At 47.9% G+C, this 16,438-nt stretch overlaps 1 protein-coding gene across 1 annotated transcript; it reads right to left on the bottom strand.

Moving 5' to 3' along the window:
- Window positions 1-3,040: 3,040 nt before the first annotated feature.
- Window positions 3,041-14,040, bottom strand: LOC123350089 (zinc finger protein 501-like). The gene is made up of 4 exons (XM_044988455.1): window positions 13,748-14,040; window positions 12,936-13,062; window positions 4,948-5,058; window positions 3,041-4,592 (listed from the first exon to the last, which is right to left on the bottom strand). The coding sequence occupies exons 1-4, from the start codon at window positions 13,931-13,933 to the stop codon at window positions 3,556-3,558; spliced, it is 1,461 nt and encodes a 486-aa protein (XP_044844390.1). The 5' UTR covers window positions 13,934-14,040; the 3' UTR covers window positions 3,041-3,555.
- Between the last annotated feature and the right edge of the window lie 2,398 nt (window positions 14,041-16,438).

The following is a 16,438-nucleotide window of genomic DNA, read 5'->3' as shown; positions in this document are numbered from 1 at the left end:
TCCAATGAGAGGGGTCGAGAGAAGGGGCAGTAGCCAATCCCTGAATGTCAGACTATTTTATTGTCACGATAATATGCAGCTTGTCTATGGGAGCTTCTCAGCCCTAGTCCCCAAAGCATTTCACAAGGTGGGCTCAGTGGCATTATCCCTATGTTACAAAGGGGGAAAGCGTAGTTACTGTCACTCACACCCCATGAAAGTCCTTGTTGTCCATTCAGGCAGCCAGATTGGACTCCATAGAGAAGGAATGTCCTCGTTTCCTCATGATACTTTGGTGCCAAATAGTAAAGGACAATTGTTTCCAATCTAATCCTGGCATCCTTTGGGGCTGAAAGCGATGCTACTGAAGAAGGGAGCGGTGTTCTAGGAACAATTTGACGTAGGCCATAGCTCTCCATAGCTTCCTTCTCTGGGGTGAAAACCAACAGCTGGGTGCCTATTTCTATCGGAGTTCTTACCAAATCCTTCACCATGCCAAAAGTACACTTCCCTGGAGTAGAATCATTTAGCAAACCACCCAAAATCTCAGCAGTGCTAGTCAGGAATAGCTTCTGCAAACACGACCAGTTTATTCCTTTAAACTGGTGGCACAGGTGTCAGTTAGGAACTAGACATAAGCCTAGGTCACAGTCTCTGTTAGCTACCTGAGATGGGGTTTCTAAGCAAAAATAGTTATTTATTTTCCTGCAGCTCTCTCAGCTTCAACACTGATTATATTTCACACACATCTGAAGTTCCTGCTGAGGGGTGACTTCAACAAAAACACACTTCTGTTTCCTCCACATCACCACAGTTAGCGACAGCATTTCAGGGTTAGCTAGGAGATGACTTCAGAAGTAGTGTCCTGTAGAGCTGTTACATATCAGGTACAATCGAGCCTAATGAGTAGCTGTATTACCCATGCCCTGAAATCCTGGGTGCCTTACAATGCCTTGCTGAAGTAGCTTCCACCTGGGCCACTCACAAATAACCTTCCAGCATGCAAGACAAACCCTGAGTCTCTGTAACTGCAGCCTGCAATCCACACTTGGGTTACACTCTGTCTCTCCCCAGCCCTGGTTATACCAAATGGTGACCCCCAAATACTCCCCCAGTCCCAGATTTCCCCAGAAATATATCTCCTGGACAGCAACAGAGAGTCCTGGGGCACCTTTAAGACTAACAAATGTATTGGAGCATAAGCTTTCGTGGGTGAATACCCACTTCGTCAGACGCATCTGACCAAGTGGGTATTCACCCACGAAAGCTTATGCTCCAATACATCTGTTAGTCTTAAAGGTGCCACAGGACTCTCTGTTGCTTTTTACAGATCCAGACTAACACAGCTATCCCTCTGATACTATCTCCTGGACAGTACACAATATTTGAAGTCCAATAAACCTTTAAGAGAATAATATGCAAGATTATTTCAAATAGTTACTCAGAAACATCAGTTTAAACACACTGGCTTATATAGAGTTACATATAGTTTATCAACTACAAAGAGATTTTATATGCGTACAGATAATGAGGCATAACAATCATATTTGGCTACAAGAAAAATAAAGATAAAATGCTTACTAACACAAACTTAAGAAATTAGCTTAGTATCAAAGCAACTTTTTCTAAGTACATGCTTCAGTAGTCTTAGTAACCAGACTCCTTAGGGCACGACCCCGCCATCAAAGTTAAACTGTTGTGTCATTGTGTCTTCTCAGGTGTGAAGAATGCAATAGGCAGGAAGAGATGTGTTTTGTGGGTGTCTGCTCCTTCTGCCCCTAGGGGGAACCTGGTGACTAACAATTGCTTTGCAGTGGGAAGAAAAGCTTAAATGTGATGCCCCAAATTCATTTGGATTACAGAACAGTGATTGAGATCATGTCAAGTCTTGAGGAAATCTGCTAAATTAACCTGCCCACTATATATGGGCTATTTTCTTTCATTTTAAAAATAGTTATAGTTTTACATCAGGATAGCTAATACAAGTTAGCTAACTCCATGGGAAATCCTAGTGGAATCAAGACCCAGATAGATTTAACATCCGTGTACCTAGCTGTGTTCATTCCTGGTTCCCCCACCCAGAGTTGATTGACATTCCTGTTGGAGGGACGCACACTTCCATGACATAGGACAAAGAAGTTGATGAAAAAGACCATGTTATTCACTCCAAGTGAGGCTGAGATGCACAAGGGAAAAGCGCACAACTCAGCTGGCAGAAATGAAAGAAAACGGTGACACAAATGCTGCTTTAAAGCTCACTATGTGGGCATCAGCAAAAGGAAAACAAAATATTTTCTCAGCCCTTATCTCCTCTTGCAGCTTCCTTAGTGATAAATAAGAGTTATCCTGGGGGAATTCTGTGCCACTGAGCATGTGCAGAATTCATGCCCTCCCAGTTTTGCTTCCCCGCAGAAAAATGACTTTGACGGGGAAGCTGCAAGAGCGGTCACGCAGTACCCCCAGCTGTGCAGGTACATCATTTCAAGCACCTGGAGCAGCTAGGCAGAGAGGTACATCTCTGGCAGAGAGGTAAATCACCACAGGGCTAGGGACACCCCAATCAATGGTTCCTACCCTGAGCTGGGATCAGCTGCTAGTCCTGGCTGGGCTGGAGGCAGGAGAGGATGTGGCTGGGACTGTGTCAGACCCACCCCCAGAAACTGCAGGAAACTCAGCATCCTCCCCCCCATCATTCCTCAGCTATCGGGGGAGGGGTCACTGTACACCCAACTTACATGCATCTGGAGCTCCCATACCCAGACACCCCCACCAAGCCTCACCCTGTACACCCAGAACATCCCTAGCCCTCCATACCCAAACCCCATCCCACTGAACCTCATCCCCTGCATCTGGAACCCCACTGCCTCCAGATTCCAACCCCTACACCCAGACCACCCCCCACTGAGCTCCCTGCATTCAAACCTCCACCCTCCTGCACCACCTGCCCACAATCACACCCCCATGCCACTGACCCAACTAACTGCACCAAGACCCCCACCAAGCCCCACTCCCGCAGCATCCAGACCCCTCTGCTGAGCCCCAACCACTTTCATCTAGAAGTACTTGCAGAGTCCTATTACCCCTACACCTGGAATCCCCACAACAAGTCTCTGTGGATCCAGATACCTCCACTGAGCTTCCTGTACCTAGAATTGTCCCATGCAGAATCCTCTCACCCCACACCTGGATCCTCCCACACTGAGTCCCTCCACACTTGGTTCCTCCGTGGTTGAGCCTGCCTGCCCCACACCTGGAGCGCCTAGCAGGCCTTGTGCTTGTGTTTCTGGGGCAGGCCTTGTGCTGTGTCAGGGTTGGATGCAGCCTCACCACTGATTCCGTGTCCCAAGGGTGGAGAGGCTGCAGGGTGATCTCCCACCTGCGTAAAGCCAGTGGCCTGTGCTCCCCACTGCCAGGCTGGAGCCTCTGCATTTATTTATTATTTATTTATGCGGAATTTTGCAGAATTTTTAAATATTGCGCGTAGAATTTTTAATTTTTGGCACAGACTTTTTAATTTTTTGGCGAAGAATGCCCTCGGGCTGAGCTCTGATGGAAGAATTCCCCACACTCGGAACATTAATAGGGTTTCTCCCCAGTGTGGATCCTCTGATGTTTATTAAGGTGTGTGCGCCGGACAAATGTTTTCCCACACTCACAGCATTCATAGGGTTTATCCCCGGTGTGGATTCTCTGATGTTTAATAAGGGATGAGTCCTGAGTAAAGGTTTTCCCGCACTCACAGAACTCATAGGGTTTCTCCCCTGTGTGGATTCTGTGATGCCTAATAAGGTGTGAGCTCCGCGTGAAGGTTTTCCCGCACTCACAGCATTCATAGGGTTTCTCCCCTGTATGGATTCTCTGATGCCTATTAAGGTGTGAACTCCGAGCAAAGGTTTGCCCACACTCACAGCATTCATAGGGTTTCTCCCCTGTGTGGATCCTCTGATGCTGAATAAGGGATGAGCACTCAGTGAATGTTTTCCCACACTCACAGCATTCATAGGGTTTCTCCTGTGTGTGGATTCTGTGATGCCTAATAAGGTGTGAGCTCCGAGCAAAGGTCTTCCCACACTTACAGCATTCGTAGGGTTTCTCCCCTGTGTGGATCCTCTGGTGTTGAATAAGCGTTGAGCGCTCAGCGAAGGTTTGCCCACACTCGCCGCACTCGTAGGGTTTCTCCCCTGTGTGGATCCTCTTATGTTTAATAAGGGTTGAGCGCTCAGTGAAGGTTTTCCCACACTCACAGCATTCATAGGGTTTCTCCCCTGTGTGGATTCTCTGATGGCTAAGAAGCAGTGAGTGCCTACTGAACTTTTTCCCACACTCAACACATGTGTTATTTCTCTCTCCCATGGGGATTCTCTGCTGGGTCGTGGTTTCCTTGAGGCCTTTGTGAGTTCCCCAACAATTAACAGCTTTACCAGTTTTCTGTGTTGGCTGGTTTCCCTGCCACTTCTCTGGCCTGTGCTGACTCTCACAGGCTTTTCGCTGCTCACAATTCCTGGACATACTCCCTTTGCATCTTTGCAATAATGTCCCACGTGGTTTGACTTGCTCATCATCTTCCTGCTGAGGCTTCTGCTCCAAGGTCTCACTCACCATCCCATCACCTGCTGGGACAGAGAAAAACAATCAGAAATAGGAATGGAAAAGGGGAGAACAAATGAAAAGAACAGCTGGAGATGAAAAAAAAACGAGGGACTGAATTTCCCCAAACTCTTTCCCAAAGGGAAGAGAGGAGGGGATCAATTCTACATCCAGTCCCATCTAAACACTCAGGGAGAAGGAAGATCAAGGAGGAAGCTACTGACAGGAGATAGTCAGGATGGATAGGAAGCCATGAGCAATATCTGCCCTGAGGATATGACACTTGCTGCAGACAAGCCTGAATCAAGAGAGCTCACAAGGTCTTTGTTGGGAATCCCAGCTGTTTCCTTCTGGCACTGAGTTCATTTAATGATTACTCACCTGTGTAGATGCCTCTCAGGATTTCTCTTTCCTCTAAGCCCTGGAGATCCGGGGATAATAGCTCTTCCCCTCTTTCCAGCTGGGAGATATCAGGTTTGGAAACTGGAAACCCTGCCCAGGGAAAAGAAGACAAGTGAGATCAGGTGAATTCATGAGACATTTGTCACACACAAAAGAAGTTCTGTTATTTTAACCCCTTCTCATTTTAAAGCAGTAAAATCCTGGGGCCAGCTCCCCAGGTGCTCAAAGGTGCAGGAAACTCTTCTTATGAGGGATTTAACTCTGCCCATGTCTACTGGGAACACACACAGCCAGACACTCACAAGCAAAGGGGCTCCTAAAACCCAGAGCAGGTAACTGCATGTCCCAGAAAGGGAAGACTCAAGCCGGAGAGGAAATCCTCCTGGAACTGCTTCTTACTGAGAGAGAGAGGCCCAGAGACATTGCAGGTGTGGGAAAGGCACGAGGCCTGACAGCTGAGGTGGGGGACACTCAGAGAGACAAAGAAGGGCACAGAGATGCAGCTAGCCCTGTCAATCACAGTGATCTTCAAACCCTTCCGCTAATTGCTCTCACCCTTCCTCACCTCCTGGGATCCACAGCCGCTGACTCCGTGGGTGCTCCGGAGCTGGAGCACCCATGGGAACAGGTGCTCCACACCCACCAGCAGCCAAGCTCCCCTGTCCTCGCCTCCCTCTCCCCCTCCACTGAGCACACCGTGTCCCCAATCCTTCCCCTCCCTCCCAGCTCTTTCCCCTCACTACCACCTAACAGCTGTTTGGCGGTGCTTAGGTCTTTCCGGGAGGGAGGGGGAGGAACAGGGATGTGGCACACTCAGGGGAGGAGGCGGAGAAGAGATGGGGCAAGGGTGGGGACTTGGGGGAAAGGGTGGAATGGGGGCGGGAAGGAGGCGGGAACTTTGGGGAAGGGGTGGAGTGAGGGCAGTGCAGAGGCGGGGCTGGGGGGGTCAAGCACCCACCGGGCAGAGCGGAAGTTGGCGCCTATGCTGGGATCCCAGATGAAATCACTCGTGTTCTCTCCTCCCCTCCTATTGACCACAGCCCTCCTCACTACCAAATTTTCTGCTCCTCAGTCATTTCCAGCCCATCATCCCACTGTCTCAATGGTTTCTTTGTCCTGATTCCCAAGAACTCCTGCCAAAGCTGTGTCCCTTTGTTCATCCCATTGCTAGCACGCCTATTTCCTGAAGCACCCACTACACAGAATCCACGCTCCCTTTTCTCTAACCAGCACCAACCCTTCCACATCCTTGAGCTAGAATCATAGACTATCAAGGCTGGAAGAGACCTCAGGAGGTATCTAGTCCAACACCCTGCTCAAAGCAGGACCAACCCCAACTAAATCATCCCAGCCGGGGCTTTGTCAAGCCTGACCTTAAAAACCTCTAAGGAGGGAGATTCCACCACCTCCCTATGTAACCCATTCCAGTGCTTCACCACTCTCCTAGTGAAATAGTGTTTCCTAATATCCAAACTAGACCTCCCCCACTGCAATTTGAGACCATTGCTCCTTGCTCTGTCATCTGCCACCACTGAGAACAGTATAGCTCTCTCCTCACTGGAATCCCCTTTCAGGTAGTTGAAGGCTGCTATCAAATCCCCCCTCACTCTTATCTTCTCCAGACTAAATAACCCCAGTTCCCTCAGCCTCTCCTCATAAGTCACATGCCCCAGCCCCCTAATAATTTTCATTGCCCTCCAATTTGTCCACATCCTTTCTGAGGGGGGGAGAGGGGGGCAAAACTGGATGCAGTACTCCAGATGTGACCTCACCAACGTTGAACAGGGGGAATAATCATTGCCCATGCATCTGTGACTCACCACTTCCCTCAATCTGCTGGCAATGCTCCTACTAATGCAGCCCAATATGCCATTAGCCTTCTTGGCAACAAGGGCACATGTTGACTCATATCCAGTTTCTCATCCACTTGTAATCCCCAGGTCCTTTTCTGCAGAACTGCCGCTTAGCCAGTCAGTCCCCAGCGTGTAGCAGTGCATGGGATTCTTCCATCCTAAGTGCAGGACTCTGCACTTGTCCTTCTTGAACCTCATCAGATTTCTTTAAGCCCAATCCTCCAAGTTGTCTAGGTCACTCTGGACTCTATACCTAGCCTCCAGAGTATCTACTTCTCCCCCCAGCTTAGTGCCATCCACAAACTAGCTGAGGGTGCAATCCATCCCATCATCCAGATCATTAATAAAGTTGTTGAACAAAACATAAAGGTGGCAAACTTTGCAGATAAGGCAAAATTACCAAAGATAGTTAAGGCCAAAGCAGACTATGAAGAGTTACAAAGGGATCTCACAACATTAAATGACTGGGCAACAAAATGGAAGATGAAATTTGGTATTAATAAATGCAAAGTAATGCACATTAGAAAACACAATCCCAACTATAGATTCAAAATGATGGTGTCTAAATTAGCTGTTACCACACAAGAAAGAAATCTTGGAATTATTGTGGATAGTTCTCTGAAAACATCCACTCAGTGTACAGTGGCAATTAAAAAAGCTAGCAAAATGTTAGGAAAGCAATAGGTAATAACAGAAAATATCATAATGCCACTATATAAATCCATGGTATGCCACACCTTAAATACTGTATGCAGTTCTGGTCACCTCATCTCAAAAAAGATATGTTAGAATTGAAAAAGGTGCAGAGAAGGACAACAAAAATGATTACGGAACAGCTTCCATATGAGGGTTAACAGATTAAAGAGACTAGGAGTGTTCAGCTTGGAAAAGAGACAACTAAGGGGGATATAACAGAGATCTATAAAACTATGAATGGTGTGGAGAAAGTGGATAAGGACGCGTCATTTACCCCTTCACATAATACAAGAACTAGGGGTTATGTGATTAAATGAATAGACAGCAGTTTTATAACAAACAAAGGTAAGTACTTTTTCACACAATGCACAGTCATCCTGTGGAACTCATTGCCAGGGGATGCTGTGAAGGCTGTAATTATAAGTGGGTTCAAAACAGAATTCGATAAATGCAAGGAAGACAGCACCATCAGTGGCTATTAGTCAAGATGGTCATAAATGCAACCCCATACTTTGGGTGTCCCTAAACCTCTGACTGCCAAGTACTCTGAGTGGAAGACAGAAGATGGATTACCCCCTTCTGTTTTTTCTCTCTCAAGATTCTGGCATTGGCTGTTGTTGGAAGACAGGATACTGGGATAGATGGAGCACTGTTTTGACTCACTGTGGCCATTCTTATGAGTTTGGCTTTTGCTGATCTGAAGTTCCAAGCTCTACAGTTACTAACTTGCTTAATCCTGCTTCCCCAAAGAGGCAGTGTGCCGTACACCAGCTGAAACAGATGCCAAATGACTGACATTATTTAGGGGATAATCAGAACCAGGGCTTTGGAGCTGTGCTCCAGCTCCAGGCAAAAACCTGCAGCTCCACTGCTCCGGAGCTGCTCCACACTCCAGCACCAGGCTCCGCGCCAAAGCCCTGATCAGAACCATAGTTTGAGCCCCAGTTGTGTGCAAGGAATGTTATAACAGCAAGGTGCTTTTTGTCAAAAGCTTGTGTTAGAAGGGCTGTAGCTCAGGAACCTCTGGAGCAATTAAACCCATCTTTGGGCCACTAACCTTGTCCTGCACCCACATGGTAAGCAGTGATTTCAGGACAATGTGAGTAAGCATGTAAATTCTTGAGACATTAGAATAGTTGGCCTTTAAATAACATAATGCTGACCCCTAAATCTAGTGGAGCTGGTGGTCTGCTACGATAACTTTCCAAATGCCTGGAGGGTGTGACAATTAGGTGCACCCACCTGTGGACAGGAGAGAGTGTGAAGGTCTCTTTCAGTAGTCCCTGAGCCAAGGGAGAGCAGAGAGTAGGAGGAGGGGAGAAGATGATGGGGAGCTGGTGTTTGTGGGGTGACACAAGGCAGGGAGGACTGAGAACAGAAGGGACGAAGGGGAGGGGTGTGTGGAGGACAAGGAATAGAGGGAATCAGGGATGGTTGGGTAAAGTGGAAGGAGGATGATGAAAGGAGTCAGAGAGAAGAGCTCCCATGAACTGGTAATGGTGTGAGCTGGGAGAGTGGGGGACTGGGAATGGGGGAAAGGGAGTGGAGGGCCCAGCAGTGGTGGTGGTGATGGAGAGTTGAGGAGGTGATGTGAGTTAGCTGGGGGAGGGGAACACTGGGGTTTGAGGGACAAGGGGCGTGACGGGCTTGGAGAGTGGTTGGTCTAGGAAGCAGCAGGGTCTGGTGGGGGTGGGAAGGGAACGTTTCAGGGCGTCAGAGGTGGTAGCACTTCACTGACACTGCTTTTGCTGAAGTCTCTAATGACATCTCCCAAGGCAAAGCTCAGAACTGGACTCCATCCTCATGCTCCTTAACTTGTCAGCTGCCTTTGACACCCTTGACCATGTTCTTCTTGAAACCTGATCTTCCCGTATCCTCTCCTGCTTCTCTGACCTCTCCCTCAGTGAGTCCTTGCACAATCCTCCTCAGCCCAACATCTCCAGCTTTCTGTGGGGATTACACAGGCTCTGTCCTTGGTCCACTTCTCTTCTTCCTCTGTACCTTACCTCTGGGAATCTCATCCACAAGCACAAATTCAGTTACCCTCTCTCTGCTGACAACTCACAGATCTAACTCTCTACTCCAGACCTGTCTCTTTCTGCCCAAGCTGAAATCTCAGCCTGTCTCTCTGAAATCTCCTCATCGACGTCTAGCCATCAGCTCAAGCTCAACAGCTAAAATGGCCAAAACACAGCTCTTAATATTCCCCCAAGCCATCCCCCACCACTTTTCTGTATCACTGCAGACACCATCACCATCCTTACTGTCACCCATGTCTATGTGCTGAACATGTGCTTCAACACAGGCCTCTCTCTAGATCCTCACATGCAACCTATTTTTACATCTTGCAGTTTCTTTCTGCATAATGTCCCTAATATATAACCTTCCCTATCCATGCACACAGCTAAAACTCTTGCCCAGGCTATCGTCGTCTCCTGTCTCAAGTATTGCGACATTCTTTTCTCTCCCTTGATAAATGCAATCATGACCTGCTAGCGTACATTCAGAAGTAACATCCACAGAACTACCTCACGGTCCTCAAATGTGACCTCTGAGGAAAGGTTGAAAGAATTGGTCATGTTCAGTCTTGAGAAAAGATAACTGGTGGACCGGATAACAGCTATGTTAAGGGCTGCTGTACAGAAGATGGTGATCAATTGTTCTCCATGTGCACTGGGGTAGGAGAAATAGTATTTGGGTTTATCTGCAGCAAGGAATGTTTAGGTTGGACATTAGGAAAAACTTTCCAACTGTGAGGATAGATAAATACTGGAATAGGTTACCAAGTGAGGTTGTGGAATCCCAGTCATTGGAGGATTTTAAGAACGGGTTAGACAAATACCTGACAGCCAGGGTCTATGTGTACTTGGTCCTGCCTCAGGGCTGGAGAATGGATTAGCTGACATCATGAGGTCCTTTTACCCATGCGTTTCAGTGATTTTATGATTCATTATCATAGTCCTTTGCTTGGACCTTGTCTTCCTCGGGATCATGGGGACTTTATTTAGTAGTTTTTTAAATGAAAAATATGCATGAGTCAGTTTCCCTCTCAATGTGCTTCGCGAGTCATTGGGTGTGAAGGAGTTAATTCCTTTTCTGGGATGGGGACGTAATTGCTCTTGGAGCAACATAGGCCTGTCTCCATTTCCATGGACACACTATCAAGAACTGTCCACAGATGAATGAAGCACACTGGCCAATGGATGTCTCAAAGACTGGGTCTGAGGAAAGCAAGACAACTGCACTTGGGACACAGGAACTAGGATGCAAACCCACTGAGCTTTAAGTGTGCTGCTCTCCATAGCAAAAAATGTGAGACAAGACAACAGAGAGAGAGAGAGAGAGAGGAGATCGAGGAGGCTTTGGAAAAGCTGGGCAGAGGACTGTCAAAATGAATGTAGAGTTCAATTTTGCTTTACCAAACTAAGCCAGGGATCTGTAAATCCGATGTTCCCTAAGCAATGCGATCTTGTTCTGAAAAGGTTGTCTTGTGTTGCTGCTAATACCTACTGGCTGCTGCACCCCAAAAGAGAAGGCGTTTACGAGGAATCTGAAATCATTTGGACTCACTGAAGTGCCATCAAGGGGCACTGCCTCCAGAATGGCCTGTCTCAGAGTAGTGGAGCTGTGGGGACCATCCTTGCAAAAAGCAACGCCTAGGAAGCAGCACATGATAGGTATTTCTACACTGTCTCTGGGAGAGATCCTCCCAGCCTGGATCTGCACACTTGCGCTGGCCGGGTAGATATAATTTTGTAGTTGTTGTAGATTGGGCTTGAACTCAGTTTCTCAAGCCAGGGGTGGACAATAAGAAAAGGTTCTGTAAATATATAGGAGCTAGAGAAAGACTTAGTGGGGAAGAAAACTAATATCTGATGACATCGAGAAAGCTCAGATATTTAATGTCTGTTTTTCTTCCATCTTTACTAAAAAGTAAATTGTAACTAGATACTTAACACAATATTAATGATGAAGGGGAAGGAAGGCAAGCCAAAATAGGGAAAGAACAGGTTAAAGAACATTTAGATAAATTGAATGTATTGAAGCAGCAGATGAAATTCATCTTAGGATATTTAAGAAACTAGCTGAAGCAATCTCAGAACCATTAGCAATTTTCTCTGAGTAGTCTGGAGGAGGGATGAGGTTCCAGAAGACTGGAGAAGGGCAAACTTAGTACATATCTTTAAAAAACAGGAACAAAGAAGACTTAGAATCATAGAAGATTAGGGTTGGAAGGTTGCTATCAAATCTCCCCTCGCTCTTCTCTTCTGCAGACTAAATAACCCGTTCCCTCAGCCTCTCCTCAGAAGTCATGTGCCCCGGCCCCCAATCATTTTCGTTTCCAGGGCTGCCTAATGCCCTTCCAGCATGTGAATGATGGAGAAAGTTAAAACCTCTGAAAACCAGCAAATGAGAAAATAAAACTACACACCAGCCCTGCAATGCAACCTTAACTCTGCCCCTATCTCCTAATTCTGGAACTGGCAAATGTCACTGGAAATAGGTTAGTAAGGGTGGTGCAAAGGTTAACTAGCTACCCAGGGAAGCGGCAAATTTTCCATCTCTTGAACTGTTCAAAGCAAGACTGGACGCCTTTCTGGAAGATGTTTTCATGAAAACACAAGGTATTCATCTCACTACAATGATAAATAGGTGAAGCTGTATGGTCTGTTTTATACAGGAGGTCAGACAGATGACCTAATAGTATTCCCTGGCATTCAAATGTATTGATGAATAATTAATAGGAGGAAGAACTAAGAGAACATGCCACTGTTTGTGTTGCGTTGTACAGATTTGAATGCCAGCATTTATCGGCATGCACTCCTGCTACATGCACTGTGTCAGCTGTAGCTTTAAATGAACGGTGGAAGGAATTGTTGGAGCAGCTTGGCAGAGCTGTGACTGTGATATGAAGAGAGGTGCATGTGACAGCTGAAGGAACAGATGTTCCTAATTTCAGTGCTGCGTGTTGTAGGTTGTGTCAATAAAGGTACACGAGGGTGTGTTCTTCCCACGAGGGTTGTGAGTATCTGGTGCCATAGTGAGGGATAAGTGAAGGCAATGACTCATAAGGAATCCTCACTGCAAGGGTAAAGGGGTGGTAACATTAGGAAAGTGTGAGATGGATTGTGTGTAGTAGGCTCAGTGTTTGAGTGCAGGCCAGGCGTGGGTAGCTTCTGTCCCATACACTGGACCTAACCCTAACCTTTGCCTGAGCAAAGAGAAGATGTTAGACTCTGTGCTATCCTGCTCCTCTGCTCTGTTCCCAAAGTGTTCTGTAGCAGGGAGGGTAGAATACTAGTATATGTGTCACTGGCCTGTTGGTGTGTTGCTGAAACAAGGCAGAGTTGAGGTTGCATCGTGAGGTATTGTGAACCTTAACTCTTCATTTCCCCTTCTGATAACAGGAATCCTTACCCAGCGAGGTCACGTTCTCATAGTTCTCTTGCATGACATCTCTGTAGAGGGCTCTCTGAACGGGGTCCAGCAGAGCCCACTCTTCTTTGGTGAAATACACAGCCACCTCCTCGAAGGCCACCGGCCCCTGAAAGAGCAAAAGCCCCCTATTCAGTACTTGGTGCCCAGTGACAACCCCACTACTCCCAAGGGAGAAGGGCCAATCACATGGGAACTCTGGGAGTCAGGCAGGCAACATAGTCCCACACCTACCCCATCAGAGCAGCCAGGAAGCCCAAGGGTGAGGGGAGAAAGGGAACGCCCCTCAGCCCTCCCAGCAGACAGAGGGGGCAGGGGTCTTCACATTCACCACTCACCTACTAGCCAGAGGCTGATACAGGAGACGGAGCCCCAAGCAGGGTCCAGGGACAACTCCCTGGTGTGAATCGGAACCCCCTCCCCATTGCCAGAAACCATATTGTAGGGATGGTGTGTCTTCCCTGAGCTTCACTGGCGGGTGCCCCTTTGTATCTCACAACAGGCCTAGGAGGTTCAGGCTCCAGTACTAGAGTCTGGTAAGTTTTCCCAGCCCAGTCCAGTGGGGATGTTTTCTGTTTCACAAATCAGGGAATTCCCACCCACCAAGCCCATGGGTCTATTACTAGGATCTAGGCCTCACAGTAAACAAATCTCAGGTTTATCAGACTCTTCCCCCTCCCTTTCTCCACCTGGTGTATTTCCTGACCAACCCCCACAAAGTGTCCACCGCCTATGTATTTACAGCCCTTCTCCCGCCAAAGGGAACCCACCAGCAACTCCCTGATAATCCCTACCTCAACTGGCTCCACTGCAGCCATTTCCCTTCCCTGGTCCCTGGAAGGATGGAATGATCTGGAGCAAAACAGGGATGTTATGCCGCAGCCTGTTAGGGCAAAAAGAGCGATAGGAGACATGTCAGAACAGGCACAATTCCCCCCAGGCGCTTTCCCTGCACACTGATGTTCTAGACTGTCATGCATATAACAGAAAAATTCAAAACATAGTTAGTAATGGGGGGAGACTTTATCTACCCAGACATCTGTTAGAAAAGATAATTCAACCAAACACAAAGTATCCAATAAGTTCTTGCAATCAGGGCCGGCTCCAGAGCCCAGCGGGGCAAGCACCCGCCTGGGGCGGCTCTTTCCTGGGGGGGCGGCAGGCTGGGCCGGTGGACCTGCCGCAGTCATGCCTGCGGGAGGTCCACCGGAGCCCCGGGAGCAGCGGACCTGCCGCAGGCATGACTGCGGAGGGGACGCTCGGCCGGCGGCTCCAGTGGACCTCCCGCAGGCATGACTGCGGACGGTTCGCTGGTCCCGCGGCTCAGCTGGACCTCCCGCAGGCGTGCCTGCGGCAGCTCAACCGGAGCCGCCGGACCAGCGAACCGCCCGCAGCTGCGGGAGGTCCAGCCAAGCCGCGCGACCAGCGGACCCTCCGCAGTCATGCCCACGGGAGGTCCGCTGCTCCCGCGGCTCGGGGGCGCCTCCCGGGCATGACTGCTTGGGGCGGCCAAAAACGTAGAGCCGCCCCTGCTTGCAATGTACTGGGGACTCCTGTTTCTTTGAGAAGATTGAACAAGTAACCAGAGGATGGCCATTTTACACCTGATTCTGACTAACAAGAAGGAGTTAGTTAGGAAACTGAAGGTAGGAAGCAATATGGGCAAAAGTGATCATGAAATCACAGATTTCAAGATTCTATGAGAAGGACGGCATGGGAGTAACAGAATAAGGACAATGGATTTCAAAAAGGCGAGGTCCCATGGGAAAAAAATCTGAGGCGAAAAAAACTGTTGACGAGATCTGGCAGTTTCTCAGAGACAATATTAAAGGAGCAACACCAAACTATCACAAATAAAGATAGAAAGAATAGTAAGCAGGCAATATGGCTCCATCAGGAGCTCTTTAATGACCAGAAAATAAAAAGGAATCCTAAACAAGTGGAATCATGGACAAATTGCTACAGATGAGTACAAAAGAGTAGCACAAGCATGTGGGAACAAAATCTGAAAGATTAACTCACCAAATGAGTTACACTAGCCAAGTGGCATAAAAGGCAATAAGATGAAGGTTCTATAACTATATTAGGAGCAAGGCACAGGTAAAGGAAAGTGTAGGTCCTCTATTTACCAGGGAAGGAGAGCTCATAGCAGGTGACTAAAAGAAGAATAAGGTGTTTAATGCCTTCTTACATTCACTAAAAAAAGTTTAATTGTGACCAGATACGTAAAACAATAATTCTTAACCAAGAGGGGGAAGGAACAGAAACCACAATGGGGAAATAACAGGTTAATAATAGGGCTGTCAAGCAATTTAAAAAAATGAATCACGATTAATCACACTGTTAAACAATAAAAAACCTTTTAAATATATTGATTTCAATTACAACACAGAATACAAAGTGTACAGTGCTCACTTTTTATTTGTTTTTGATTACAAGTATTTGCACTGTAAAAAAACAAAAGAAATAGTATTTTTCAATCCACCTAATACAAGTACTGTAGTGCAATCTCTTTATCATGAAAGTTGAACTTACATATGCGGTACAAAAAAACTTTGAGAGCACCTTTGAGAGCAGTAGGTCAACGATTGCGTGGGCTACTTGCTTCACAGCAACCCCCACGGTAGATTTGCCCACGCCAAAGTGGTTCGCTACTGACCGGTAGCTGTCTGGCGTTGCAAGTTTCCAGAGGGCTATGGCCACTCGCTTCTGCACACTCAGGGCTGCTCGCATCCGGGTGTCCTGGCGCTTCAGGGCAGGGGCCAGCAAGTCACACAGTTCAAGGAAAGTGCCCTTACGCATCCTGAAGTTTCGCAGCCACTGTGATTCATCCCAGACCTGCAGCACTATGCGGTCCCACCAGTCCGTGCTTGTTTCCCGGGCCCAGAATCGCCGTCCCATAGCATGAACGTGACCCATTGCCACCATAATCTCCACGGCGCGGCGTACCGTGCTTTGTGAGAGGTCTGTGCCACTCTGACACTTCACGTCCTCACCGCGCTGCCAGAGCCTCCTCGCCCGATTTCTCAGCAGCTGACTGTGGAAGAGGTGTTCGATAAGGTGCGAAGAGTTGACAACGGCCATAAGTGCAGCGATGATCGCAGCGGGCTCCATGCTCGCAGTGCTGTGGCGTCCGCGCTGTCACTGACCAGAAAAGTGCGCGAACAGAGTTCCCGCCGGCGCTTTCAAGGAGAGAGGGCGGGAGTGACGGTTGAATGATGACAGTTACCCAAAACCACCCTCGACACATTTTTCCCCCAGAAGGCATTGGGGGCTCTACCCAGCATTCCAATGGGAAGCGGGGACTGCGGGAACTGTGGGATAGCTGCCCAGAATGCACCGCTTCCAATGTCGACGCTTGCCCCGTTAGTGTGGACTCACAAAGTCGAATTAGTGTCCTTAGTGTGGATACACAAATTCGAATTCATCAGGTCAAATCCATAAATTCGACCTAAGTTAAATCGAACTACTCTTGTAGTGTAGAC

The sequence above is a fragment of the Mauremys mutica genome, chromosome 15 (assembly GCF_020497125.1).
Source record: "Mauremys mutica isolate MM-2020 ecotype Southern chromosome 15, ASM2049712v1, whole genome shotgun sequence".
In the NCBI taxonomy this organism is placed as follows: domain Eukaryota; kingdom Metazoa; phylum Chordata; order Testudines; family Geoemydidae; genus Mauremys; species Mauremys mutica.
The sequence above is the reverse complement of the archived record's forward strand: the minus strand, read 5'-3'. Positions and strand labels throughout refer to the sequence as shown.

Bases quoted from the DNA above. Each gene is read 5' to 3' on its own strand.
- LOC123350089 (XM_044988455.1), bottom strand. From the start codon at position 13,933: ATGCATGACAGTCTAGAACATCAGTGTGCAGGGAAAGCGCCTGGGGGG. The intron at 13,063-13,747 runs GTAGGGATTATC...TTGCTCTTTCAG, and splicing joins CTGCAGTGGAGCCAGTTGAG to GGGCCGGTGGCCTTCGAGGA. The intron at 4,593-4,947 runs GTGAGTAATCAT...TCTCTGTCCCAG, and splicing joins CCTGAGAGGCATCTACACAG to CAGGTGATGGGATGGTGAGT.